At 35.1% G+C, this 26,760-nt stretch overlaps 9 protein-coding genes across 10 annotated transcripts; 2 read left to right on the forward strand and 7 right to left on the reverse strand.

The window, feature by feature from the left end:
• Window positions 1–255: 255 nt before the first annotated feature.
• On the reverse strand, window positions 256–2,019 carry LOC105212207 (eukaryotic translation initiation factor 3 subunit E). Its single transcript, XM_011184064.3, has 3 exons — window positions 1,802–2,019; window positions 1,337–1,729; window positions 256–1,275 (listed from the first exon to the last, which is right to left on the reverse strand). The coding sequence occupies exons 1-3, from the start codon at window positions 1,889–1,891 to the stop codon at window positions 454–456; spliced, it is 1,305 nt and encodes a 434-aa protein (XP_011182366.1). The 5' UTR covers window positions 1,892–2,019; the 3' UTR covers window positions 256–453.
• A 349-nt stretch (window positions 2,020–2,368) lies between these two features.
• Window positions 2,369–3,031, reverse strand: LOC105212191 (NHP2-like protein 1 homolog). The gene is made up of 2 exons (XM_011184045.3): window positions 2,871–3,031; window positions 2,369–2,810 (listed from the first exon to the last, which is right to left on the reverse strand). The coding sequence occupies exons 1-2, from the start codon at window positions 2,871–2,873 to the stop codon at window positions 2,430–2,432; spliced, it is 384 nt and encodes a 127-aa protein (XP_011182347.1). The 5' UTR covers window positions 2,874–3,031; the 3' UTR covers window positions 2,369–2,429.
• A 155-nt stretch (window positions 3,032–3,186) lies between these two features.
• On the forward strand, window positions 3,187–6,378 carry LOC105212175 (DNA repair and recombination protein RAD54B). Its single transcript, XM_011184020.3, has 3 exons — window positions 3,187–6,023; window positions 6,082–6,177; window positions 6,240–6,378. Exons 1-3 carry the CDS (start codon window positions 3,396–3,398, stop codon window positions 6,300–6,302), a joined length of 2,787 nt encoding a protein of 928 aa, XP_011182322.2. The 5' UTR covers window positions 3,187–3,395; the 3' UTR covers window positions 6,303–6,378.
• Window positions 6,300–7,149, reverse strand: LOC105212184 (probable prefoldin subunit 4). The gene is made up of 3 exons (XM_011184034.2): window positions 6,983–7,149; window positions 6,649–6,867; window positions 6,300–6,584 (listed from the first exon to the last, which is right to left on the reverse strand). Exons 1-3 carry the CDS (start codon window positions 7,025–7,027, stop codon window positions 6,435–6,437), a joined length of 414 nt encoding a protein of 137 aa, XP_011182336.1. The 5' UTR covers window positions 7,028–7,149; the 3' UTR covers window positions 6,300–6,434.
• Window positions 7,150–7,306: 157 nt separating this feature from the next.
• LOC105214906 (odorant receptor 67d-like) lies at window positions 7,307–23,729 on the forward strand. 2 transcript variants are annotated; one of them, XM_054230296.1, is made up of 5 exons: window positions 7,307–7,743; window positions 22,206–22,892; window positions 22,960–23,149; window positions 23,226–23,381; window positions 23,469–23,723. In XM_054230296.1, the coding sequence occupies exons 2-5, from the start codon at window positions 22,342–22,344 to the stop codon at window positions 23,529–23,531; spliced, it is 960 nt and encodes a 319-aa protein (XP_054086271.1). In that variant the 5' UTR covers window positions 7,307–7,743; window positions 22,206–22,341; the 3' UTR covers window positions 23,532–23,723. The 2 variants fall into 2 exon arrangements, with proteins under 2 accessions (XP_054086271.1, XP_011186909.1); XM_011188607.3 differs by lacking the exon at window positions 7,307–7,743 and having other exon boundaries at window positions 21,826–22,892; window positions 23,469–23,729.
• LOC105212159 (elongation of very long chain fatty acids protein F) lies at window positions 9,658–10,922 on the reverse strand. Its single transcript, XM_011183986.3, has 3 exons — window positions 10,763–10,922; window positions 10,506–10,690; window positions 9,658–10,445 (listed from the first exon to the last, which is right to left on the reverse strand). The coding sequence occupies exons 1-3, from the start codon at window positions 10,812–10,814 to the stop codon at window positions 9,861–9,863; spliced, it is 822 nt and encodes a 273-aa protein (XP_011182288.1). The 5' UTR covers window positions 10,815–10,922; the 3' UTR covers window positions 9,658–9,860.
• Window positions 12,947–14,185, reverse strand: LOC105212164 (elongation of very long chain fatty acids protein F). The gene is made up of 3 exons (XM_011183999.3): window positions 14,028–14,185; window positions 13,745–13,929; window positions 12,947–13,678 (listed from the first exon to the last, which is right to left on the reverse strand). Exons 1-3 carry the CDS (start codon window positions 14,086–14,088, stop codon window positions 13,109–13,111), a joined length of 816 nt encoding a protein of 271 aa, XP_011182301.1. The 5' UTR covers window positions 14,089–14,185; the 3' UTR covers window positions 12,947–13,108.
• LOC105212152 (elongation of very long chain fatty acids protein F) lies at window positions 15,165–16,519 on the reverse strand. Its single transcript, XM_011183971.3, has 3 exons — window positions 16,178–16,519; window positions 15,929–16,113; window positions 15,165–15,857 (listed from the first exon to the last, which is right to left on the reverse strand). The coding sequence occupies exons 1-3, from the start codon at window positions 16,239–16,241 to the stop codon at window positions 15,264–15,266; spliced, it is 843 nt and encodes a 280-aa protein (XP_011182273.1). The 5' UTR covers window positions 16,242–16,519; the 3' UTR covers window positions 15,165–15,263.
• A 533-nt stretch (window positions 23,730–24,262) lies between the features above and the next one.
• Window positions 24,263–25,900, reverse strand: LOC114804020 (odorant receptor 67d-like). The gene is made up of 4 exons (XM_054229251.1): window positions 24,957–25,900; window positions 24,698–24,887; window positions 24,471–24,626; window positions 24,263–24,407 (listed from the first exon to the last, which is right to left on the reverse strand). The coding sequence occupies exons 1-4, from the start codon at window positions 25,712–25,714 to the stop codon at window positions 24,345–24,347; spliced, it is 1,167 nt and encodes a 388-aa protein (XP_054085226.1). The 5' UTR covers window positions 25,715–25,900; the 3' UTR covers window positions 24,263–24,344.
• Between the last annotated feature and the right edge of the window lie 860 nt (window positions 25,901–26,760).

A 26,760-nucleotide genomic window follows, 5' to 3' on the forward strand; every position in this document is an offset into this window, starting at 1 on the left:
GCAATTGAATTTTAGTTGTAAGGTATGCATTTGTTTAACCAGTAGTCAAATACAATCAACTTGCTTTCCAAAACCTGTTGCTAACCATGGCACAAACTGTATGAGTGTAATAAGAATTGTCTAAATTAATGCTTGTGTTGTATTGTACTTATATGAAAAAAAAAACGAATATTCCTCCCGTTTGAGATGTGATCTAAATTCCTACACCGAACATTTGTAATCATTTTGGAGAATTTTGGGAAAATAACACTCAAATTTGCAGCCGAATAATAGATGTTGTTTTATTCTAGCCTTTTTGATCTTTAAGTGGTTTTTACAAAAATTTATATTAAACATGTTATATGTTGTAATAAATATTACTCCTTAGAACACTAGCAAGCAAATCCGACCTTTTAGTTTGTAATTGTAATTTGTTTGTATTATACTTTACAGGTTATTTTATATCGATTCTATTCAATAATATTTCCATGAATCGGCTGATTCGGGATTCTTTTGCTTACTTTTACGTTCGATTAAGCCAGCCAAGTGTTCGGAACGCATAGACAAAGAGTCAATTTTTTCTACCAGCTGTTGGTAAGGACTCAGCGGCTGAGTTCCCATAACAACGTGTCCCAATTTTGAATCAATTTTTGCATTTAAACGTGCATTGCGAATTAAATTAACAATCCAGCATTCAGCTTCACTAGGTTTCATGTTCAACTTATCAGCAAGCATACTGATAGTGATGCACTGGTGAATACGGCAGAAAGTTTCGAAAATCATAAGACGCGCGTCCTCGACGAATTCACTCAAACAGGCGACAATGAAGAAGTCGTTCAAAATCACCGTTTGGCATTCGTGCAGTTTTAAACGAGCACCTTCAAAATCAAAGTTCACATACAGACATTCGAGGAACTCTGTTATTGGGTCACGGTACGTGTACGATTCTTGTTGGATCACTTTGATGAGGTCTTTAAGTGCGTTGCGACGAGTACGATTGATGATGACAGCAGTAGCCAAATAGCGCATGATATGTGGGCACATTGTTTGTATGGCATTCAAGTAGAGAGGCTTATACAGGAACATATCAATAATAAGGTCGCGACCTTTGGGATGATTGAAGAATACCAACACTGACCAGTGGATCAACCAAGTGCGTTGTTGAAGTGCCTGAATTGTAGAAAAGTTGGCGTTGTCAATGTAGTCGCGCAAACGTGTCAAGTCTTCCAAAGCTGTATTCCAATTCAAGGTCAAGATTTCGGCCGCCAATTTTCCCCATAATACATTTAGGTAGTTCTATAAAAAATACTTCTTTAATACTTTGCGGATTTGCATCTAGTTTTTGTTTTTAATATACCTTGTCGTTTGGCGACATCACAATCAAGCAGAAATATAAGTATGACGTCGATTCTTGGTAGTTACCGCACTCATACAAATATTTAGCCAGCTTGTATGCACTTTCCAAATGTTCCACCTTGAAGTTGTAATCCTTTTGCAGCGCATTAACAAATGTTTTGGAATCCTTCATGCTCTCACCATTTTTGAGAATATCGGTAGCTTTCATAATAGGTGCTACTTCATTTTGCAATTGCTTAAGTGTAGCCAACACCTCAGCCTTGCGTTGCACCAATTCTTCCGGCATTTCTTGACTAAGATTCAAACGTTTACGTGTATCCATTGTGTAATCAATCATGTTGGTTTTGTTGACTGTATCCAGGATATATTCCAACAATTCTTGTTGATTATATATCTAAAACGATAAAATAAATATATATATATTGCAAAAACTATGCCGAAATTGACAACGAAGCGAATAACTAACCTCCTTTCCGCACAAGAATTCCAGCAGGGGGAAAGTAAGATGTCTGTCCAAAAATTGACAATTAATTCTTGTTAAATCGAATTGCGCCATGCTGAAGGATATTTTTTTCACTTTTTGGAGAATATTTTCAACGATTTCACGATGGTTTGGTGTACAAATAACGTGCTGACAAAGCTTAGACGTCGCCTTTTCTTGGCGAAGTAGAGCTGAAAAGAAATACACAATGACAATGCATGGCGACATCTAGTGCGAAAATATTTACTGAACAGGGATGCCAAGCTCCATAAGATTGACGGCAATGCTTATGATTGTCAATCAACATAACAATTTTAAATTTAATAAAAAATAGATTAACACCTGTATATTCTTCTGATGTATGGAATAATAAGAAATACGTGAATTGATTGACTATTGTTGTGTATTCAAATAATACACACATATAAAAATATATACATATATCGGTATAATTCATTGTCTTCTTTTTGAAACAATGTGCAAAATATTTTAATCATTTTCCATTTATTTAAAATATACTAATACTACAAATTAAATACTACACATGTGATATACTTTTTTCACAAAATATATTTTATTTGTACATCTTATCTTGAATACATAGTTTATCACATTAAACTAAAAGTCTTTCAATTTCATGTTGAATTGATTGGATTTGCGATTTGAGTTGTGAGCCATCATTTGTTGTAACCGAGCACGCAACAATTGGTCTGGACACACCGCAAGCACGTCCCAATGCCTGCTTGGAGCGTACAAACACATATGGAACATTTTTGTCTTCACACAATAGGGGTAAATGCATAAGAATTTCTATTGGTTCTGTGTCAGCAGCCATTACAATAATATCGGAAAGACCACGATTCAGAGTCTTGGTGGCCTCGTTAGCTCCTTTGCGCAGTTGATTGTAGTTCAATGCTTGCTGCAACAAATTCATAATTTTCGCGGTAAGTTGAGCATCGGCAAGTGGGAATGCTTTTGGGCTGACTTCCTCGGTCTGAAATTTGTTATTTATTAATGAAACGATCAGCTCATATTATTTGCAATTAAAACTCACCATTTTGATGTAGATTAGTAGTACTTTTAGTGAAAAATTAAGAAAAATTCAACGCAACCTCTCGGCTAGGTGCTTCACTGAGGGCAATGGAATAGTAAATAATTTTAGTGAAACGAATAAGAAACGTACAGACAAAAACACGTGTAGAGTTGCCAAGCCCTCCAGCGTAGTTCACGAATTATAACACTGAGTTTCTACATGACACAATTGTACATAAAAAATATTTATTATAAAATTTATAAAAAATATTTTTTTTTTCTAAAATATATAACTAAATGTTATAAACAATGTTTTTTATATATAATATATAAGTAACAATGAGTTCAATTGTTCAAACTCAATATTAAAGATTTTGCAGTTCTCTGATCAATGTAAAAATCTGGCAAGGGAATTTGTAAACATTTCGGCTCATTGTGTTTTTGTTTATTGACTTTGTTGTGATCTTTTTGAAATCATTATCCAGGTGGATAATTAACATTTATTTGTTTGATACTGAATATTGAGTAGTTTGAGATATTCTTTACAATGAGACGATCTTGTGCACCTTCAATGCTTAAAGTGCGGGAACTCGAAAAACGTAGGAAAATTGATAAACTATTTGAAAAAGATGAGCACAGAAACGATGAAGTAACTACAAGCTCTTTGAATGAGGAAAGTTGGGGCACATCGAGGAATAGAGGCTCTCAATTCGAAGGACAAACTGTCAAGGAAAATAAGGATACGTTTCATACAAAAATTATTTTCAATGTGGTTTGGCGCGAAATGACAAAAAAGAAACATAAAACATGGGACGGAGATGGTTTACTTGAAGTTCAACTGAACACTCCACGAGCTGTTCTCAAGGATAGTACAGGAAAGTATATGGGTACTAATACAAAGTTTGAAATTGATAATTTGCAAGAAGGATACCAAATGGTTGTAGGAGGGAAAGAGATTGAATTGCTGGAACAAATAACTGATAGTAACCAATACTTCGCTCTAAAAAAACAGTATGCAGAGAATCGTTGGAATTCTGAGGAGCAACTGCAAAGTAAAGAAGCGACCAAAAAGTTGAAGATATCGCCACTATACCAAAGCCCATATAATGTGAAGAATGGTGTTGAATTGAATAACGAAACTAATCAAAGAAATAATGCTGCAGAAGGTAGTATTTTAACAGACACTGAGAAGTTATCGTTTAATGTCGTTTGGCGCGAAAAAACCACTAAGAAAAATAAAATTTGGAATGGAGATGGCGTATTTGATATTCATACTGACGTTAAGAGAGGTGTACTTAAAGATGAAAGAGGCCAAGAGATTGGTGTAGTAGAAAACGTTAACTTGTCTGATGCAGTAGTTGGGTCCATTTTGGTGGTAGAAGATAAGGAAATCGAGATATTGGATATGGTTACAAATAATAAGCCACAAAAATTAAATGTAGCAAAATCAAATGCACCTAAACCACGAGAAAAAAGGGCGCTAACAAAAACAAATGGCTTCATTTTGCCATCTCCTCCAGAAAATTATCTTAGTGAACTAAATCCTGCATTTCTACCCATACACGCGGTGGAGGTCTCCTACAGATTAGCACAACTTTTACGCCCACATCAAAAAGATGGCATAGCATTCCTTTATAAATGCGTAATGGGTTTTCACAATCCAAAATATCGTGGCTGCATTCTTGCCGATGATATGGGTTTGGGAAAAACCTTGCAATGCCTCACACTTGCGCATACATTATTGAAGGAAGGACCTTATGGTGGTGAACGTGTATTACATCGAATTCTTGTTGCCACTCCTAGTAGTCTTACACGTAATTGGGAAAAAGAAGTGAACAAATGGTTGAAATGTGAACGAATGTATGCATTTGTAGCAGGAGGAAAACATAAGTTGTGCTCTTATTCCAAGCAGCAACATGTTCCATTCGTAATTACTTCATATGAATTTCTGCTTGCCAACGTTTCTGAATTCCAGTGCTTACAATTCGACATGCTCATATGCGATGAAGGTCACAGATTGAAAAACGAATCAACTAAAATAGTAGCTGCCCTTCGTGAGTTAGATATTCCACGTCGAATAATAATCACAGGAACCCCAGTGCAAAACGATTTGCGTGAATTCTACTCCCTAGCGGAATTTGTAAATCCTGGCATATTTGGTAATTATCAAGAATTTCATTTACATTTCGAGCGTCCTTTGCAACAAAGCCAAAGCCCTGAAGCATCTATAGAAGTAAAGAATTTAGCCGCCGAACGCACCCGAGAGCTCATGCAGATCTCAGAAACATTTGTACTTCGACGGTTACAGGAAGTGAATGGCCAATACTTGCCGAGAAAGTACGAGTATATTTGTTTCGTTCAACCATCGGAATTACAACAATTTTTGTTGCAAAAAGCTCTACACCTATACACACAACGTAAGGAAACAATTTTAAAAGATCTAACGCCATTTCAAATAATTACCGTGTTAAAAAAGATTTGCAACCATCCTTCATTGGTCGCTCGTACAAAAACACCAAATCTACTGACTCGTACTTTAGAACGTTCTTTGCCGGATTGTACGGAAATGGGACCCTTTGATTCGTCGAAATTGGAGTTGGTACAGCATTTCCTTATTGCCTCAGCAATACAAAATGGGGAAAAGTGTGTGTTAGTGTCAAACCATACTAAAACGCTTAATATGCTACAAGGTTTATGTGATTTCCTAAATATAAAATGCCTACGGTTAGATGGCTCCACCAGTTTAGGGGAAAGAAATGATAATGTCGAAAAGTTTAACAGCGATTCAGATGACTCACTAGTGTTTCTACTTAGCGCAAAAGCCGGTGGTGTTGGTCTTAATTTGATAGGAGCATCAAGATTAATACTTTTCGATAATGATTGGAATCCCGCCACTGATGCTCAAGCAATATCCCGTATATGGCGTGATGGACAGACCAGGGATGTGCATATCTACCGATTAGTAACTGCCGGTTGCATTGAAGAGAAAATATTTCAAAGACAGACAGCGAAGATATCATTGGGAGATTGTGCGATACAAAATATTACGCAGAATAACGAAGATGTCATGAAGTTCACAGCTGAGGATCTATCCAATTTATTCTGTTTGCAAGAAGATTATTCCTTATGTCAAACTCATGAAAATCTAAATTGCAATTGCAATGGTGATGGAGAGGTAATACTGTAGACACATTGTTTAATTATAATTATGCCAAAATAACTATTTCTTACAGAACTTGACACTGGAAGCACAAACAAACAATCGCAATATTAATGCATTGATGAATTGGAAACATTATAAGGCACCCTTTGACACGAATTTCTTGGAGGTATTCTTATCATTTTTTTAAATTATATGTTTGCATTTTGTATTAAATTTTTATCTTTTTAGGACGCTTGCCTGGAAAATGCCAGCGATAACCTCATGTATATATTTTGCACACAGACTGAATAGTTTTAAGTTATGAATATTTAATTTAATTTTGATGTTGTAATATTTTATAATGAATATTAAGTTTGACATTCGTTTGATTCAACATTAGTTGCTGACCAATTATTGACGTTACATCACGTTATATCACACAAATTAATCTTCGCTCTCTAATGATATATTGCTGCCAAAACGTTGATACAGATGTGACTTCAGTTCATTCATTTCGGCTTTAATTTCGTTGGCTTTTACTTCAATAGCCGCAATTTCCTTCAATGTTTGCTCTTTAACTTCAGCCAATAATTCCTGAAGATGTAAATATATTGTTTATCTAATTTATTAATTTCACAAATTTTTATAAAATATATACCTGTGTTTTTGTTAATTTGTGGGTTAGAAAAACTTCACCAAACAAGAAAGGAATCTCTTCGTCTTCGTCGAAAAGCTCGATTTCATCCAGCGCCTCCTCGACACTCTTTAAATCGTTCTTTTTCATATCCAACTCCATTTTGAGATCGTCCATTCGAGCATTGTGCTTTGCGAAACGATTAATTTTCTGTTGGTCTTCAAATGAGATGTGCACATCGTCCTGCAAACATTTGTTTTTGTAGATTTTCATTAAAAATGTGAGTAATCGGCTCTTGGGTGAGGTTAGTTTTCATGCTTGGATATGCCGCTAAAATCGATTTGTGCGCACAACTTACCGCTTGGAAAACTTTATTATTGCCTGATGAAACTTTTGCAGCCATTTTATTATGGTATTATTAATTAATTATTTGATTTTAAATGAATTTAAATCACACCTGCTTTCGGCAATAAACAATGCAAAGTTTCAGCGAAATGTCAAATGTGACGGATGTGTTTAGTAAGCTCATGTTGAAAAGCAAGTGTTGTGAAAGCGTGTGAAAAATATGCCATTTGTTATTAATTCATTTTTATTAGTGGTCAGTAATGTTTTTAAAGGTTTTTTTGTTGATATTCTACACAAAAAATTGATCAAATCCAGGGATCCTAATTGTTCAAGCCACATCGAAACATATTTTGGCTGAAATATTCTTGTAATAATATGTTTATTGTGAATGTTTCAGTTCAGGGGTCGATAATGCAGTTTGACATGTAATGACGTTTAACTGCCGGCGTAAATATTTCTTTCGAAATTGATGTTCAAGTTAAATTAAATTTAAATGTACAAAAATTATTCACTTTTTATTTTTTATTTTGTAATTTCCGTGAGATTTATGTGTGTATTGTCACAGCGTAGACTGTTATTTTCGTCTTACAAACTCCTTCGCTTTTATAAACTAAAATATAATTCTTGTAGCTTTCAAAAGACCAATTCTATTTGCTTTTATCTTACAGCTTAAAAGTGTTTTAAGGCACGTGCCAACTTTCTTAATTTTCTAACAAATGATCCGCAGCCTTTAATCGCACATGCATAATGCAAGTGTGAATCACTTGAACCTCTGTGAGTTGTGTAAAATTAAAAATGATGCGCTACTACGGACTTGTATAAATAAAATAAATTTTAATGAAAATATACACCCCCAATATTCTAAATGTAGTGCATGACATCTGTAGCGAATTAGCTTAATGTTTTTCCAAAAGCCTCAAATACTCTAAACAAATTTACACACATGCATACATACATATGTATAAACAAATTCAGAATTGTGCACATGTATTAATATAAATTTACGCACAACCCCATGCAATTAAAACAATGCGAGTCAATTAAAGACATACAAACAGACGTATGGTCATACTATATAAATAAATATATACTTAATTGAGTGCGGAAAAAATTCATACAAAAGTTGAGTTATACCCAGTAAACGAAATATGATTTTCAAATTATTCTAATTTTTACATACATACATACAAATGCATAGAAAAATGTGTGTGTATTGAAACATCTTGTGTTCTTCATTCAATATTATTAAAATGTGTGAATAATGAATCAATTAAAAGTGAAAATGAATTAATTATTGAACCGCAAGCCCACATGGCGTATGAGTAACATTTAATACCAAAAGGTTATTGTATTTCGCATATTTTTTTAAAGATATTGGTAAGAAAGTGAATGTTCGTAAAAATAACTCTTTGCTTTGGCTCACTGGTCAATCGCATTGCTCTGCATAAGCAAATTTGTGTTGATAAATTTACGCGCGAAATAGACGCAATAAAATCAATTTACGAACACGTGGGCAGGTGTTCGCTTGCCGACCAGATAACTAGGAAAAACCCCCTAAAGCGTTTTCGCACTGTTAAGCAACGCAACGAGTGCGGTATGAAATGACGTGATTTCGTCCTGTGTACTAAATTCGAAAATCACTTGTATTTCTACGCATGAAATTGCGCAAGTGTGTATTTGTATAAATATGTGCGTGTGTGTGTGTGTGTGTGTGTAATTAAACCAAAAAGAACGTGACTGTAGTCTAACTTCAAGGAGAAAATCAGCGCATTTGCCACGTTCAGCAAAAGTGTAGAGTCCACTCTACATATTCATTCAAACATTAGATGTAAACACAAATGGTGGGTGTAAAATTGGGCAGCTACGATGACGTTATCAATGATCTTAATTTAGTCCGTGATCACTTTAGTTGTTTGCCCATCTTTAGTATGTATGTACATATATTGAGTGTGGATATCTATGTATGTACATAGTATGTACCAGTAGCGGCTAATGGCCACAGCTTTGCAGCATTTTCATTGAGCAAAAATTTGCTGCGCTGACGTCATTAACACCTTTTGAAAGTGTTTTTCTCGACTGTCTGACGTCGGCGGCATTCGGTTGTGGCGTGTGTGTGCGTGCGTGCGTGCGTGCGTGTGTATATTGTTTATGTGCGAATTGTGGTTTTGCATTTTCAGCAAATCTATAAAATTTTAGCACCTACATATTGGGATTTTGAAATTTTCATTTTTCAATTTGTTGCTGTTTTGTGCTTTTTGTGTGAAAATCTATTTCTATTTATTTAGTGTGCGGCTTGTTGTCGTTGTTGCTGCATTTAAATGATACTAAGTGCTAATTTTAGTTTCACACATCGTCGTCTGCTTGCATGCATTTGTGTAAATAAATATATGTATATTTATAAAAGGTTTCAATGAATATACATTTATGCACATATGTATGTACATATATGGAGGTTCAGTCATATGCATTTACATTGGTGGGCGAACCTATTCTAAATGCGTGGCGCCATTATGTAAAGTATTCCGTGCGATATATGTATCTACGAAATTAAACACTGACCTGCATACTAAACTACAGCGCAGTCTAATTGAGATCTATTCTATATATAGGGATTTTTTTTAAGAATTTGAGATATTTTCGACAATGTTTTTCAACACCTCTTAACGTTTCAACAAAAGTAATTTCAAATCACAAGTATTTTCATTTATTTAATAAGTATGTGTGTTGTATGTTGATTAGCAGTTTTCAAAAAAAAAAAAAAAACTTAGATTTCTCAATTAAAAATAGTTATTAAATTCAATATCACATAATAAAGCCAATAATTACAAGGTTGAGCAGTTGGCTGTCGATGAACAAACCAACCTTGAGTATGACCCAGTTGGGCCTCGTGTTTACAATTGCTTGTCATCCGTCTTCAAAGCCTTCGGTTTCCTAATATAGGTCTTAATGTAGAAGTTGCCGAACATATACAGCATAACCACGGCCTGCAGCGCAAATACGAAGTTCCAACGCTTAGCAATGGGACAGTCGCGCACCACCACCACTGGCCACATTTGATGGACAAAGTCAATTACGAATTGTACTATCTGCATTTGTGTGATATACTTTTTCCACCATAACGATTTCTTCAGCTCTGGATTGATGGAACTCATCAGATAGTAAACATACATTACGGCATGCACCAATGCGTTGAGCATGAGAACTGTGGCGCCATGACCGCCTACACCTTGGTTCGTAATGTAGACGTACACGAAGCTCGTCATCATTATGTGATGGTAGACATGCAGTACCGTTACTTGTTTGAAGCTCTTGCGCAGTATGAAAAACAACGTTTCCATGTAATCGATGAACTTGTTGACCAGACACAAATAAGCACAGAATATTTCGAAATTCTTAACCGGGTGATCATTGTCTAAATGCCGTATGCAGGAAAATCCACCTGATGCATCGACATACCAATATAATAAGTATATACTCTGTACGATCAAAGGAAAGAGTGAGAGAGAGAGAGAGACAGAGAGGCATTTGCTACATACCAGACCGGTCATGTAAGTGTTGTATATAATCTGGAATATGTTATAGACCATAAGAATGCGTTTGAGATTGAAGGGCTGACGGTTTCGCATCAGCCATGGTCCCAGCCGAAAGGCGAACACGGCAAAGAAGATGTTGACAATTATCATCGGTAATATGGCTCCATGATATGGCATGTAATCGTAAGCTGCAAATATTTGCTCGTCAATCGTTAGAAAAACATATATAAGTAGCATATGTGTGGGCGAAGAATATTTACCTTCCTTTACTGTACTGGGTCTTGTTACAACATCGTATAGTTTGCTCAACATTTTGCTTTTGGTTCGAACAAATCTGCGCTCCACACAACTTGCCCGCTCGAGCGACAGTTGCAATTAAAAACGTGACTTATTGTTGTCATTTCTTTTAAAACGAAACGAAACCGAGCACATAGCATTTCCTTTATAAAGTAAATTATCATTAATTAGCATACAATTATCATTGGCCATAAGAGCAAGTGTACCCGGTGTTTACAAGTTTACAACGTTAACTAGGCAGGTCCATAGATCAATTAACTAAAAAAGGGTATACCAATTACATGGGTCCTTAGAAATGAACATATATTCAGCCGAATATCTTTATCCACGCCATCTTGAAAATCGTAGGGTTGATTGTGCTCCTTATGAGAATGGCATGTGGGGTGGTAACTAACAACGCTCATCACTTCATTTGGGGTTTTAAAAATCTCAATTCACAAAAAATGTAAATCCATAAAAATTTGAATGAAATTCATTCGAAATCCTATACAATTCTAAAATCTCGTATGTAAAGTATTATAATAATATTCATTTTACCAACTCTCCCTTTATCCTCGTATGCCAGATGTCATTTCCCCCAATAAACGTATGATATTTGAGTTGTACTGGGAGGCACATATGGAAGACTAATAAAAAAGTTGATTAGAAAACGCAAAATGTGCTATGAAAAATGTATATTAGACACCTCTGGGCCTCAGCTTTCTTGACTGAACCTAAAAACATGTAATAAGTACGTTAAACATATGCGAAATGCACACACCGGCTGTGGTCGGTCTATTTTTAGTTAAAGGTTCAAGTAAATAAATGCATTTCCGTTGCAGGCTATGGACGTTGTAACTATGTGTCTGTTCAAATTGATGACGTGGTATTTGTGGGCTTTAAGACAGCTAAGTTAAATATTTAATTATCGACTATCGATTATTCAAAGCTATTATATTTATATCCTTACATCTTTTGGTAAAACTTTTGATATTCTATTCTAAATGTACTTTTCAGCCGTTTTCTCTTTTGGAATAGGAACAAAAGTGGTTATTCCATATTATTAGAGCAGTCATAGTATACTGACATATCTGTCGAAAGCGTTTTCGTCTTTTTCAATTTAGACCAAGTTGATAACTATAAGATGTTGAGATAATTAAAATTACACATTGAACTTTTGACCTTTATATTCTGAGAAAAATAAAATTAAAAAAAAATTATTCAAATTATATCGAAACAATTAGGCTTAACAGTTGAACATGGACCATAGACCACAAAAAAACTTTCGAGTTCGAGAGACTTTATGATATATGTTTGTTGCAGTTTCCTATTGATTTCCTCTTGGTCTATATCCCATGCCTTTGTTGAATTATTTATGCAATCCCTAAGTGTTATATCAAATTTTTTGTTCACCTCCATACGATATAGAGGGACTCTTCTAAAATTCGGTCTAGATGGTAAAATTTTAAATTTTGTGTTTTGCACTGGTCGAAAAGTTCGATTTGTAGAAGGAAATTTCTACAAAATTTGACTTCTATTGCCAATTCAAGAGTTCGAATTATGGAATTTCCACTATATTATATTGATTTAAATGTGACACCCTGTACTTTTTCATACACATTATCATCGTTTTATAGCACTGATCCCTATAATATCAAGCAAATTTTAAAGGGTACCTTAGTAATTCGACATCATGGCCCCTGTGTTGTTCAAAATTCGAAATTTTATATTCGATCGACATTACGTCGGTGCGATCGCTATAAGCTCAGAGTTAATTGGGGGTATGAATATATATCTTTCTCAAATAGCGGGAATGTCAATAGTGTTCTTACTATTGAAAGACTATATATTTTTATCGTTTTTTTGGTAACATATCTAACTGTTAAAATATATAAAATTTCAATTAAAGCTCACTATGTATTGAGTGAGGTCTCAATGTAAATTTTTCATTTTTTTTATATTTTTTTGTTGGCTAATTACTTATCGGTCCGAGTTGGGTGCAAAAGGTCAAGGTCAAAATAAAATGTACTTCGGAGGCACGGTGCATGATGTCAAAACTAAAGAGCAATCTTACTCATACAAAAAGCGATAAGATCGAGGGACCAAGGCCAAAATAAACGAATAGGCATATGCATATTTCTCGATATTAATAAAAACTCACAGATCGCTCGTTAAATTTTTTTTTCGCATGTGTATTTCATAAAATTGCTTACTTATTATTCGATTATAAATTTAAAATTAAAAAAGAAAAGACAAGCACAAATACAACTAATCGACTGCACCCAAGTAACGGGTGCACGCACATATGGATGTAGTGGTATCCTTCTAGATTACTTACTCTTCTCGACTCTCGTCTTTGCATCCAAATAACTCTTCTTATAGAAACTACCGAAGAGGTAAATCATCACCACGGCTTGTATCACAGAGAACACACAGAATATTTTCGGTACTGCACAATCCGTATCGACGATCAGCGGCCAGAGGTTGTGGATTAATGCCAAAACAAACTGTACAAATTGTATTTGCGTGATATACTTTTTCCACCACAGAGAGTTCCTCATCTGCGGTTTGGTGGCACTCACAAAGTAGTAGCCATACATAATCACATGCACAATAGCGTTCATGATGCCTGTGATGCTAGCGTGCCCACCAGTGCCAATAACTTTCAGGTAAATATATGATATGCTGGTCATCAAGATATGATGATAGACGTGGAGAAAGGTCACCTGCTTGTAGCTTTTGCGCAGCACAAAGAATATTGTATCGAAAAGATCGAGGAACTTATTGAAAACATAAGCGAAACTGGCAATTATTTCCAACGACTTGAGCGGATGTTCGAAAGGCAGCCCGGTCATGCAACCAATAGGCACGACTTTCTTGTAAAAATACAAGTAGATGCCCTGAAAGAGTCGAAACCGTTAACTACGTTGAATTATACGGGCAATTCAAGCCAATGAACTACTTACCATAAGCGCCATGACTGCATTGAAAAGTATCTGGATTATATTGTAGTAACGCAGCACGCTCGTCAAATTGTAAGGTGCACGATTTCTCATAAACCATGGTCCTATTCTGAAGACAAGCGTCACGTATCCGATTAAGAGCAGTGCAACTGGCAAAAGGGCGCCATGGAAGGGTAGATAGTCGTAGCCTTTGGACAAATTATGAAAAAAAGAATATATATGAAGTCACTTCAACCGCCTAACCAATCGTCAATAATATTATCGAACACAATGTGCACATTCTCACCTTCTTTGGTGGTGCTAGGACCTGTTAGTAGGACGTAGGTACTCTGTAAAATATCCAACATGTTGCCTACGAAGCCGACCACGAAGCGCGTGCAAAGACTTTAGCATACTGCGCGCTTCACATTGCTTTCGACATTAGGAATGTGCGCAATTGTAGCATTTAAATAATTTCGAATCATTGATTTTTAATAAGGTTCAAAGTGCTCGAAGTATACTTAATGCTTGACGATTTGTTGTTAGAGTTTATGTAGAAATTGCGTAAGACTATTTCATTACACAACTTTATTTGAATACTGTTTTCTATTCAGCTTCAATATTAATCTAATTGTAGAAATACTATACGCACTAAATTTTTCAAATATATTCAAATATGTATAAGTATATATATTTGAGAAAAATATGCTTAATTTGAAAGCTTTATTAATTTTGTACTAGAAACCCTTAATTACGAGCCGTTAAGTATATTCATATTTATGGTACTTTATTAGTTTGGCTCCCGTAAAATCCTGTAATCTTAACTTTCTCATAGATTTATGTAGTCGCATTGATGACTTTATCTTTCTTCGATATAAATATACGATTCATGAGAAAATGTTCGAGTCAATGACGACAATGTCTGTAAGCGGCACTAACCTAGAATTATGATTCTAAATCAGAACTATTGATGCCGTTTCTCTTCTCTTCTTGAAGATTTCTCTTTGTTAGTGTTTCCGTCATAAGAAAATGTTAGTGAGCCATTTAAACGAATGCCAATGCTTTGCATACTCTATAGATTCTAACTCCGGTACCTTTCCTCAAGAGTTTTTATAAATTGTAGATCAGAATCAATATGGTCTTATTGAAAACTCCATAAAATAAGTCCCAAAAAATTTCAGGATTTGTGAATGATAACCTCTGTAGCAGATATATCTGAATTTTTCAGATTTCTTGATCGAAATCGAATCGAAAATTTCAAACAATTTTTTTCTAATTTGAATGCCCTACGATTTGGTGAAATATGTACTCTGACGAAGACAAGTAGTTATTATTCGGCAAATTTATTCCTTATAATGATTTGAGATCATATATTACTGTGTAGTGTTCTAGACCCATCTTATTAGCCGATTAATATTCTCACAAAGCCATTATAAAGAAGGCGTACGTTTTTCTCATAATTTGTATTACATTTCAAAGATTTAAAGTGTATTTAGCTAAGCATAGTCATAACTATTACATCTAAATAAACAATTAATTACATTTAACGCCTCTTCGCTTCCTGCGCTTTAAGCGGTGTGTCTTTCGTTTTCGGATTTCTGATGTACGTTTTATAATAAAAGCTACTAAATAGGTAAATCATGAGAACAGCTTGCAAAGACGCACACACCAAAAGTGCCTTCGGATACGGGCAATCCGTTTGCACCACCAACGGCCACATCTGGTGAATCAATAACAGCACGAACTGGACGAGCTGCAGCTTGGTTACATACTTCTTCCACCACAGCGAGTTCTTCATTTCCGGATTCGTCGCACTCGCCAGATAATAGGCATACATGACCACGTGTACAAAGGAATTCAAAATGCCAACTGTGGCCGCGTGGCCACCGCCACCCAAATACCTGATGTAGACCAAGCCCAGCGATGACATCATGATGTGATGATAGACGTGCAGAAATGTGATTTGCTTGTAGCTCTTGCGGAGCACAAAGAATATTGTGTCAAAGTAATCGAGGAACTTATTGAACACATACATCGCACTAACGATTCCTTCAATGTTCTTCAGCGGATGACCGGTGGGCAGTACACTGATGCAAGTGATGGGCATCGGACGTTTTATCACATACAAGTAAAAGGCCTAAAATACAAACAAATATATATACTATATATTCAGGAATGTAATTGTAAATATTTATAATGATCACTCACCAAGCCTGACATGATGGCATTGTAAATGATTTGTCCAATATTATAGTAACGTAACACCGAAGTCAGATTGTAAGGCTGGCGATTTTTCATAAGCGCTGGCCCGATTTTGAACACGAACAACACGTAGAAAATGCTGGTCAGCAGATATGGCAGCAAGGCGGCATGGTAGGGCATATAGCGGATACCTACGTAGAATAAATTTGAAAATCTTATCTTATCATGTACGTTCCGCCATTTGCAATTACTTACCGGATAGATTCCGATCACCAGGCGCTGTTAAAAACCCGTATATGTTATCGACTAGGTTCGACATGGCGCACCGTTTCGCTTTAGGAGTGGGTCTCTAGGCGTCGAGGAGAAGAATAACTTTCACACTATGGTTATTCGATTGCGAACCTGCTGCATGCAATAAGATTCTTCGAATATTAAAGCAATTTGTGGGAAATTAAAAATGCATTGAAGGTTTCGTAAGCTTATATTACACACTGAGCGAAATGAACGTCGCAAAGCCACCTGAAACTAAACGAAACGAAATCGCCTGTCCATTCGTCCGTCTGTACAAGCAATCAATCGACAATAAGCTTAGATATCTGCGCACATAGTCACAGTTGTCACAGTTGAGCCGAGTTTGTTTCTGTAAAATCAGATCATTGACTCGCTTACAAAATGCTTTTATTCAAATTTATTTTTGGAGGTTTCGCAGGAGGTCAATGTATTTTTAAAGCGGGCGCCACACTCTGCAGTTATAATTTAAATGCCAATGTGAGAATCGCCTAATAGACATGATAACGGTACTTTTAAAGAAATTCTCTAAACAACGTTGCCGGAATAAAAAAAAGGGGGGACACTTTTAGGAAATAATTTATTTCGCAAAGTACCCGAAAAATATAAATGACAGAAATCTTTTTATAACCACGTCTAACTGTTTATTTAGCGTTGGACCTTGTAACCTTCAGTTCTTTTCGAAATTATGTCTTCCTGTCTAATTTTTCATAACACACTGAGTGAAGTTCCCAAATTTTTGAGTTCCTAGAGATCTATTCGATGGATTTTTTCTGTGCCCGTAAATATGAGCTGAAAAAATATATATCGCTCATTTTCATGAATAGTGTCACAACTCAAAAAAAGTCGATTTTTCAGGAGAGCGGTTTAAAGTATTCAATTGCCTCTTATTTAGCAAATATAGCAAAATGCGATAAGTTTATTGAATAAAGCGGATAAATAGAGTGTACTAATGGTTGATCCACTTTGAATTATGTCGTTATTTGTGAAAAATTTATGTAAATCAATTTCGCTATAAGTTAAATGTGTTGTTATTGCTGAAAAAAACAACATGAAACATTTAATTAGCTTTTCACGTATATTCGTCTTTCTTGAGTTATGACACTATTAATGTAAATGAGCGATATGTTATGTCGGATCGCACTAGACACTTGAATATTTATATGTGGGCACAGGCATTGCCATTCTGAATAAATTACAGTGTTTTCTTGCTTGTTGGAACAATGCTAACATTGTTACCCAACTCAATGAAATTCATTGAAGATTTTTCATAAAAATTCGTTAGAATCTATAGCTTATTGTAGAATAATGTTTCTATATAGACATCTATACTTAAGTACAGGTATATATTTACATATATAATAAATTCACTGGAGTCAATATCTGAATCAATATGGAATTGCAAAGTCTCCAAGCTATCACTTTTGTCGTAATCACTTTACTCCATCTCCTTATACGGACATTCACTTCAGTGCACGCACTAATTACATGTGTTTAATGAGTGAATGTCTGTGTGTGTGTGTGTGCGTGTCTGCATATTCGCATATAAATAGGTGAATCCGCTTGTGGAACTTAGCATTTTGCATTCGAAATGGTGTCAAAGGTGACGCCTATTAAAACAAAGAATGAGGGAAAATGAAGAAAAAAAAATGCATGCAGTTAGCAAAGTACGAGGCAGAAGGGAAATACCTACAGCTCGTTTGCTTGGCACGCTTTCGCTTTAAACACAAACATGCGACATTTAAGCTTAACACACGAACCGTATGCGCTGTACCTGCAGGAAAAGTTTGTATAAACCAAGAAATTACAATCTGAAATTCCTCAGAAATTTAACACTAAAAGAAGAGTGCGATTTCAGCCCTGCAGGGCCTCAAAACAGAAGTGCCTCGTTGTGCTGTTGTTTGAAGCGCCCTTAAGTAGGCTACAATTGTGTGCATGTAGCATTTGTGGCAAATCGGTGCAAATCTGATTTAATGATTTACCTGTTGGTGCTTTATATTCGATGCATGCTAGTCACTATTGGAGCAGTGGGGGGCTGGTGCAGGCAATTGACGCGTAAATAAAATAGAATAAAAACTTTGGCACGACCTCTTGGTACTGACACAGACTAGCTTGATGTGACGCGAGTACTGACTGCGTTGGAAGCCGTAGAATGGCGTAACATATTTTTTCTTCAATTGTATATAAATTTCCATTGTGAGTAAGACGCACTCAAGTGTAATGTAGTCAATTAAAGTGCTTATGTGTTACTTGATTTCATTTAAATATTAATTTTATAAATCCATTATGTATGTATGTTTGTTGTACGCACCACACCAATGCAAATCCAGTCATGCGATTTTGAATGTCTTATGAGTGGTCTATATCACACTTTTCTGGGCGATGAGAGAGCATAAGTTGCATTGCACTTAATAAAAATGTTCGATTCGACTCTGCTGGTAAATCGAATAATCGAAGAATGAGCTCATGCTTACACACCATATTTTATGCGAGAGGTTTGCTACTGAGTTTCCATTAATTAAATTCCCCAGCAATATAATTATAAAATATGGAAATCACGAGTATTTTTTCAGCAATTAACGCATTCCTTTATTCATATTTATATATGCACTCATTTTTCGCAAATTTATGGGTTCAACACAAACATTTTTGAGTTTTCGAATACCTTAGGTATATATAAAATTATTAAAAAATTAACTTTGCTGGCTTTGCATCTGCTTGCAATCTATTGCTTTGGTTGAATTTGAATGAATTTAAATTTTTTGTTTGCATTCGAAATGCCTCTTCATATTGTATTTATAAACATTTTTATTAATAAAAAGCAACTGACGTCACAAAATAAATTATTAAATTTAATTACCCAGAGCTTGGACTATTTGTGGATTTCTTTTTATTTTTTTTTTAGATAAATGCTATGTCTGTTTTGAATATTTTCTTTATAAATATTTACTCATAAGTGTTTTGCGGAAACAGTTTTCAGAAAAACCTAATATCATATATGTAGAAGCCAAGCGCAGTGACTACACAGTTTCACTAATTTTTCACACACAGGTACACTATTACAAGGAAAAAATTCCCTCTAAATTTCTTTCTTTTCCATAACTTTCAGTAAAAAATTTGCATCAGTGCTTGTCCTATATTCGTTACCTGCGACCTTGAAATGTTATATACTGTTTGCGACAATTTTTAAATGGGCGATGCTACACCTCGATCACGTCCTTCACTAATATTTTCGAAAATATTCCAATATATAGCTTTGTCACCCACACTACTGCTGCTAATTTTTAAATTTTTTGAAAACCAAAATTTTGAAAAAAATTATAAATTTAAAAATTCCGTCCGCCCAGCACCTTTTATACAAATTGCAATAATATACTCAGTTTTTCTAATATCTTTATGAAACTTTCAGGGCTATGAAGCTTTTTTTTTTTAAACTAAAAATTTAAACATATGTATGTACTGTATGTCCTCCTTCACGAAAATAGTCAATTTATAGAATTTTAATCTCAACGTTTCTTGGCCCATAACTCTGTATAAACTAAATCTACGGGACTTATAATGGTAGTAAACGGTAGCTGAAAGAATCTACTATACAGATAAACTAATGATAATTTTTTATGATTTTTTTGGAAAATTTTCAAAATTTTGATACATTTCAGATTTTTTTTTTTTAATTTTAATATTTTTAATTTTTTTTACTATTATCAAGACCATGTTTGACCTCCTGAAAAAAACCTGACCCCACGTCCACTTAAAATGTAAATAAACCAGACCTCACGTGACTCACACAAAATATAAACAAACATTGCCTCACAAAACCCGCTAATATGATAACAAAACTAAATTCAAGTGATCCTTCAAAATGTAAATAAAAATTAACCCTCATATTGTAAAGATAACCCAGCCTAAGGTCAATGACCTCATCCCAAAAAAAAACCTCTGTCCAAGGTCATTGACCTCGTAAAACAAACCCCAAAAACGTAAACAAACCCCTGTCGAAGGTCATTCACCTCATCCATAATGTAAACAAACCCCGGTCCAAGGTCAATAACCTCGTCCCATAATGTAAACAAACCCCGGTCCAATGTCAATGACCTCGTACCATGTAAACAAACCTCTGCCAAAGGTCAATGACCTCACGCAATCTACATAGGTTTTCTACATAAATTTTGGGGTTATTTGCCTTATAATAGTGTTTGCAAAATCTGGTCAATACTTCCTTTAGCACCCATATATAATTTGTTTTTGTTTTTAGTTTTAGATGTTACGAACAATCGTTATGTGAAGATAGAGATAGGTTTTGGGACAGATTATCCAGTGGATTACTTCAGATTCAAATAATATTCTAATACTAAATATAATAATTTTCGTTATATCTCAAAATTACAGCTTATACAAACGGGCAGTAACTTGTATATACTTACATATTAGAATATGAAGAAAATTTTATGAAATTAGAGCGGAAGTTCAGGAAGTACAAAGCGCAGGAAATGAGGTGTGAGAGAATTGGGTCGATCGATGTATTGCGAACACTATGTAAATGCCATGAATTTGATTAAAGTATAAGAAATTAACACGCAATTTTCTACCTGCCTGTGATAGCGCCTAAAACTAGACTATGAACATGGCACCAGCAGCGATGTGGCGTGTGTAACGGTGTTTGTTTACATAAAATGTGCACGTACTTACTTGAAAAATATATTTAGTGTCAACTTCTATAATTCATAATGCAATAAAGTATGTGTACACAATATATGTATGTTTAGGGTCCATAAAAAATAACTTTCTTACTTATGGTACCAATATGGGTGTACAGTAATATATTTATATACACGATCGAGTTTCTAATTAGCGCACTATATAGGTATGTGTGTCTGTATCCACTGAGTTTCATTTATAAATATTAAGAATTCATTTCGTTGCTGAAATCAAGTGATTTTACTAAAGATATTTACTAAAAGTTCCCATATCTCTATATATGGAGATGTATATATTCCATCGACATATTCCGTCAAGTGATTGACAAGCGCGATGATGTTGAATATGTGGGTTGCAGCCTTGGTTCGGTTCGTCTAAGTTATCTCCATAGTGAAATCACTTCAAACGCTCAACTTTTCCGCTTTTCACACACCCACACACACCCATTTACTTTGACATTGCTGAGTTAAATATTTTAACGATTAATATTAATGATTTAATTTTGCCAATCACTTCCTCACTTTGTGGGAGCTCACATATTTGATGCGAGGAATAATTAAAATAAGTGAATAAACGCTGGAAGTGACTCGTTTGATTAAACGGAGGGTTAAAAATGTTTACTTAAAAATTCCTAACAGTTCTTAGTTTCATAAATACTATTTTTTAATTTTCAGATTTTGATTAGAACATCACAGAAAATTTCGGTCTAATGCTTTATCCACTAGAATAAGATCGGATCATTAATTTTGTACTAAATGTTTTTGAATAAGAAAATGCAAGGGATTACTGTTAACTTTCTAGAACTCGACTACAGAAAAGGAACGTACGTTTTTTCTGAAACCCCCTTTACGTCCTTATAATAGATCTTGAAAGATCGTGCTTTCAGTGTATGCATAAACCTTCAAATTGTTTAGAGTAAACGTTCAAGAACGCTCTTGAAATTAAGGTTTAAATGAAAACGGGGTTAAAAGCTCTCAATAAAACTTTAGTATCCCTCTAGTTATTTAAACAAATTTCAATTTGACCTTGGCGAGAACTTTTAAAGTGTCCTTAACGCCTGCACTACCACCGTGCCAATTAGTGCCAGTGACAATTTAATTGTTTGTTTTGACGTCCAAGTACTGCGTATAAACACAGTTAAGTAACACTATTGTCTGAAATGTGTGATTAGTTACCACAACTATAAGCCTACGTAGCGTTACGAAGTTTTTACTACGGATATCAAAATGGCTGTTAAAGCAATTCGTCCAACGGAAACGTTTACGAAGATTCTAAACTTTTTTCATTTAATTTGCAGTTTGGTCGGTGCTGATCTCTCCAATGACAATTACAGAGTCAACATTATCACCGTTATTGTTATACTCAGCATTATTATCTACTTCATCTTCACCGCGACCACAGTCGCAAGTGTCTTTTCGGAAGACTGGACATATATGTTGGAGGCATCGTGTATGGTGGGCAGCGTTTTACAAGGTTGCACCAAACTGATTTCGGCTTTTATTTTCAAAAATAAAATCTGTGGCATGCGCGCAGAGTTGGAAAGACTGTATGCTGAGTACGAAGTGAAGGGTGATGAGTATGTCAAGACGCTAAATAAATCCTGTGAACGCATGTGGCAGATCACAAAAGTAGTGGGACAAATGTATCTTTATGCGGCTGTTGGAATAGTAGTGACCATAATCTATTTCGTCATTGCAACAACGCAAAGAGTGTATGTAATGCACTTCTTCATACCGGGTATTGATGTGAATACTCAAACGGGTTATTTAATTACATTGGGCGTGCATGCCGTGGTATTTATGTCTGGCGCTTTTGGTCTCTTCGCTGGCGATCTATTCATTTTGCTCTTCTTGACACAGCCAATGTTGTTTGTTGATCTGTTGGTGTTGAAAGTGAAGGCGCTCAATGAGGCAGCTGCCCAGAAGACCAATGCAGTCCAACGTCTACTGATCGACATTATTGAGTGGCATCAATACTACACAGAGTAAGTGGACGGTGTAGCTCAGTGATTTTTCCTCTCTTATTTTGTTAAACTTACTTTTTTTTTGTAGCTACAATAAGCGTTGTAATCATTTGTTCTATTACATAATAAGCGTGCAAATTATCACATCGGGCATCTCAATCATATGCACACTCTATATTATTCTAATGGGCGATTGGCCTGGAGCATACATGTATATACTGATCGCCTTTAGTGGTCTCTATCTGTATTGCATACTAGGCACGAAGATTCAAGATTGCGTAAGTGGTTTATGCAAAATTCTTATTAGAATCTTAATTCAACAATTTCACATATTAATCGAATATTTTCGTGCAGAACTCCGCATTTTGCAATGAGCTTTGCAATATAAATTTTTACGATTTGGAGGTCAAGAGCCAGGAAATGATCGTATTAATTATAATGAAGGCTCAAAACCCAGTCGAGATTAAAGTTGGCGGTTTTTTACCACTCTCCGTGCAAACTGCTCTTAAGGTTGTAATGAGTTCCTATGACTTAAATGTGTATTTGCGAAACAGAGCGTGTTTAAATGCTAAATAATAATATATTTTTTATTTCCAGATTACCAAAACTATTTATGGAATATTTACAATGATGATCCGCTTTTTGGAAGAAGAACAATAAAATATTTACATCATTTTTCATTCTTTACAGCTTTACTAATATTTTATAAAGTTGCACAATTTTCTAACCTCAAATACTTGCACACACTCAATTAATATTCACATATATGTATGTTACTTATGTAGCTTTGTAGTGGTTCAACTTTAAATAAAATGGCATACATTTCATAGGTGTTGCTTTATTAGTATGTTATATTATAATAGGAGCGCCGCCGTGAAGGTGAACCATTTTAAGAGTAAGTAGTTGAGCATACCTCTTATATTCCACGACATGGCAAAATGATCTCGCAACCGAGCAGGTTCTGGTTGTTAACCAATGTCGCGAAGTCCAGAGGAGCCTCAGCTCATTCCCAATCCGGTGTAATAGAAATACGGGTGCCCTTTCTTGCGAGCTCATCAACTCCGTAGTTCTCAGGGATTTCGATGTGTCACGGCACCCAAACAAGTCTGATAATGAAATAGCTTAACATGATGGATAATCATCTGAACCTCAAACACGCGCAGGCATGTTGGCAATACTTATATGACTGCTTTATGTTTCAGGACACACTAATGTAGAAGTCTTTAAAATAAAACTATTCCAAATAAACAGAAAATGTATTATACCTTAAATAAAAATTCATAAATAAATACATCGACTAAGTTTATTTATTTAAATAACTCTTCCAAAGGAGCACTAAAGAACCCATTTCTAAGAACAAATAGTGCAAATAATCGAAATCAAGTGCAGTCTACTTGTAAATATATACTTGTAAATATTAAATGTATATTGTTTAAATAATGTAAAATATTTTGAGTGTGGCTATTTTTATCTTCACTGTTCCTCACCCATAAGTCGCAACATCATTGTGAATATGCCATAAATTGATTTTGTTATCTGAAATAATAATAAATAAATAATAATAATATTCGCATTATAAACTTTAGAGCTCATAGTTACTTGGAGAGCAGTTTGTACGGACAGTGGCAAGACGCCGGCGATTTTGATCTCGCTGGGATTTTGTGATTTCATTAAAATTAGTATCATCATTTTCTGCTTCTTAATATCCAATTCGTACCAGTTTATGTTGTAGAGTTCTTCAAAGAATGTCTCGCTCTTTAATTTGTAGTCAAAATTAGAATAGATTGAATCTATATTATTTTATTTCATCCGCTCTGGTCACTTACGCATGTTTGTATTCTCGTACCAATAATACAGTAGAGGTAAAGTCCACAGAGTGCTACCAAAATGTATAAATACGCACCAGGCCAGTCGCCCATAAGTATGATATACATGGTGCAGATAATCGAGATGCCCGATGTCAGAATTTGCATAGTGATTATGTAATAGAATATCTCATTACAACGATTATTGAAGCTGTAATTGCAATGTTTATGTAATATTTGAGAAGCTTTGAAAATCAACACAAACTTAAACAATTCTTACTCCATGTAGTATTGATGCCATTCAATAATATTGATTAATAGACATTCAATGTTATCGTCCTTTTGAGCGACAGCTTCGTTCAGCTCTTCGACTTTTAATATCAAAATGTCGCGTAACAACTCGGGCTGCCCCAGATAAATTAGAAAAAATAAATCTCCGGCAAAGAGACCAAAAGAGCCTGCCAGAAAGACCACCATGTGCACAGATGTTGTCAATAGATAACCAAAAGACGTATTTGCATCAACGCCAGGTATGAAGAATTGCATTATATATATTTTCCTATCGCTGGTGAGCATCAGAACGGTTGTAAGGAGTATAATTCCAGCAATGTTTGAAGCGTAAATATATCCGACCATTTTAATTACTTTCCGCACACGGTCGCAACTCTCATTCAAAACCTTACAATAACTCTGCCCCTTGGACTCATATGTACGATAAAGCGCTTCTAACTCCAAACGCATGCCAGATACATCCTTGGTGCGGCTAATTCCCGAAATAAGTTTAGTGCAACCCTGCAATACACTACCCATCATACACGATGCCTCTAGCAAAAATGTCCAGTCCTCCGAAAAGACACTTGCGACTGTGGTCGCGGTGAATATGAAGTAAATCACAATGCAGAATATCACAATTATGGTGATGATGTTGACTCGATAATTCACAGTGGAGACATCGGCCCCAACTAAGCTGGAAACCAAACGTGCCATCTTGATGAGCTTCGCAAAGGAATCAGAAGGTCTCAATCGTTCAGCAGTCATTCCTCGGCCGTACTAATATTGAAATATCACAAATATCCACTAGCATTTGACTTTGAAATGCGATTCCACGACGATATATATGGATATATTCGTGAGAAAGCCATGTTTCCGCGTCAAAACAAATAATTAAGCTGCCAGAGGTTATAATCGCCTGTTATTAAATAATCCTTAGCTGACAGCGTGTGAATTTCGTACACCTCAGGTGAGACTTAATGCGTGTTCTGATATATTTCGCAAAGACGACCAATTGTATTTAAGGCATGCAAAGTTGAAATATGTATTTTCCAGTTTTTCCTAAAAAATGAATGCTTTTCAAGAAATGTATAAGACATTTATATATATTTTACTTAATTTATAACTTTTGTATCTTACTTTATTTTGAGCCGTGTAACCAACTCTAAAATCTACAAAATATCGAATAAGAATCAAAACATTGCCAGAAACACCTGTTGGCACATGAAATATCTACTTATTTTAGAGATGCTAGCACTTACACGAATAAATATATCTCAAAATACACCTTTGGCAGTCTAAACACTGCCTTTGGGTGTTTTGAGTCAGTTTATTCATTTCAGAAGGTCAAACATGGTCTTGACAATAGTAATAAAAATTTAATGGCAAGACTATATACAGTAATCCCCGCGTTAGTGCCCCTTCTTAACATGCAAGGATTTTGACTCATTTAAGCAGGAAAGGCACTTAAATGAATCCTTAAGGCTGAAATGCCTCGAGGTACTTACCAAGCTTTTTCTCAAATACTTCGATCTAATATTTTTTATTTTTGAATAAAAGCCACATTTATTATTCTTATTAGTAACAATAAATATTAAAAAAAAAAAAAAACAATTTTTTATTTGTGGCTTACAGGCATTTAAGCAGGAAAGGCACTTAAGCGGAGGCTCTTAAGCGGGGATCATTGTATTGGACTGTACTGTATTTTTTTAGATATTATTGATGGGGGAAATCGAGATATATCATTGTTCATTTAAAAAGTGTTTTAAATCCGCAGATAACGAATATGGGGACCTCAGTGCCTGTATCTAATT

This window comes from Zeugodacus cucurbitae, chromosome 4 (assembly GCF_028554725.1).
Source record: "Zeugodacus cucurbitae isolate PBARC_wt_2022May chromosome 4, idZeuCucr1.2, whole genome shotgun sequence".
In the NCBI taxonomy this organism is placed as follows: Eukaryota; Metazoa; Arthropoda; class Insecta; order Diptera; family Tephritidae; genus Zeugodacus; species Zeugodacus cucurbitae.

Excerpts from the sequence above, each read along its gene's own strand:
- LOC105212159 (XM_011183986.3), bottom strand. The coding sequence starts at position 10,814 with ATGTTGAGCAAACTATACGATGTTGTAACAAGACCCAGTACAGTAAAG. Across the intron at positions 10,691-10,762 it reads ACCCAGTACAGTAAAGGAAG|CTTACGATTACATGCCATAT; the intron begins GTAAATATTCTT and ends AAATATTTGCAG. Across the intron at positions 10,446-10,505 it reads ACACTTACATGACCGGTCTG|AGTATATACTTATTATATTG; the intron begins GTATGTAGCAAA and ends TTGATCGTACAG.
- LOC105212175 (XM_011184020.3), top strand. The coding sequence starts at position 3,396 with ATGAGACGATCTTGTGCACCTTCAATGCTTAAAGTGCGGGAACTCGAA. Across the intron at positions 6,024-6,081 it reads ATTGCAATGGTGATGGAGAG|AACTTGACACTGGAAGCACA; the intron begins GTAATACTGTAG and ends TATTTCTTACAG. Across the intron at positions 6,178-6,239 it reads TTGACACGAATTTCTTGGAG|GACGCTTGCCTGGAAAATGC; the intron begins GTATTCTTATCA and ends TTATCTTTTTAG.
- LOC105212184 (XM_011184034.2), bottom strand. The coding sequence starts at position 7,027 with ATGGCTGCAAAAGTTTCATCAGGCAATAATAAAGTTTTCCAAGCG. Across the intron at positions 6,868-6,982 it reads ATAATAAAGTTTTCCAAGCG|GACGATGTGCACATCTCATT; the intron begins GTAAGTTGTGCG and ends AAATGTTTGCAG. Across the intron at positions 6,585-6,648 it reads ACAAATTAACAAAAACACAG|GAATTATTGGCTGAAGTTAA; the intron begins GTATATATTTTA and ends TTACATCTTCAG.
- LOC105212207 (XM_011184064.3), bottom strand. The coding sequence starts at position 1,891 with ATGGCGCAATTCGATTTAACAAGAATTAATTGTCAATTTTTGGACAGA. Across the intron at positions 1,730-1,801 it reads AATTCTTGTGCGGAAAGGAG|ATATATAATCAACAAGAATT; the intron begins GTTAGTTATTCG and ends TTATCGTTTTAG. Across the intron at positions 1,276-1,336 it reads TGATGTCGCCAAACGACAAG|AACTACCTAAATGTATTATG; the intron begins GTATATTAAAAA and ends TATTTTTTATAG.
- LOC105212152 (XM_011183971.3), bottom strand. The coding sequence starts at position 16,241 with ATGTCGAACCTAGTCGATAACATATACGGGTTTTTAACAGCGCCTGGT. Across the intron at positions 16,114-16,177 it reads TGGTGATCGGAATCTATCCG|GTATCCGCTATATGCCCTAC; the intron begins GTAAGTAATTGC and ends TATTCTACGTAG. Across the intron at positions 15,858-15,928 it reads ATGCCATCATGTCAGGCTTG|GCCTTTTACTTGTATGTGAT; the intron begins GTGAGTGATCAT and ends TTTGTATTTTAG.
- LOC105214906 (XM_011188607.3), top strand. The coding sequence starts at position 22,135 with ATGGCTGTTAAAGCAATTCGTCCAACGGAAACGTTTACGAAGATTCTA. Across the intron at positions 22,893-22,959 it reads TGGCATCAATACTACACAGA|CTACAATAAGCGTTGTAATC; the intron begins GTAAGTGGACGG and ends TTTTTTTTGTAG. Across the intron at positions 23,150-23,225 it reads GCACGAAGATTCAAGATTGC|AACTCCGCATTTTGCAATGA; the intron begins GTAAGTGGTTTA and ends ATTTTCGTGCAG.
- LOC105212164 (XM_011183999.3), bottom strand. The coding sequence starts at position 14,088 with ATGTTGGATATTTTACAGAGTACCTACGTCCTACTAACAGGTCCTAGC. Across the intron at positions 13,930-14,027 it reads TCCTAGCACCACCAAAGAAG|GCTACGACTATCTACCCTTC; the intron begins GTGAGAATGTGC and ends ATTTGTCCAAAG. Across the intron at positions 13,679-13,744 it reads ATGCAGTCATGGCGCTTATG|GGCATCTACTTGTATTTTTA; the intron begins GTAAGTAGTTCA and ends CGACTCTTTCAG.
- LOC114804020 (XM_054229251.1), bottom strand. The coding sequence starts at position 25,714 with ATGACTGCTGAACGATTGAGACCTTCTGATTCCTTTGCGAAGCTCATC. Across the intron at positions 24,888-24,956 it reads TGGCATCAATACTACATGGA|CTTCAATAATCGTTGTAATG; the intron begins GTAAGAATTGTT and ends TTGCAATTACAG. Across the intron at positions 24,627-24,697 it reads GTACGAGAATACAAACATGC|AGCGAGACATTCTTTGAAGA; the intron begins GTAAGTGACCAG and ends TACAAATTAAAG.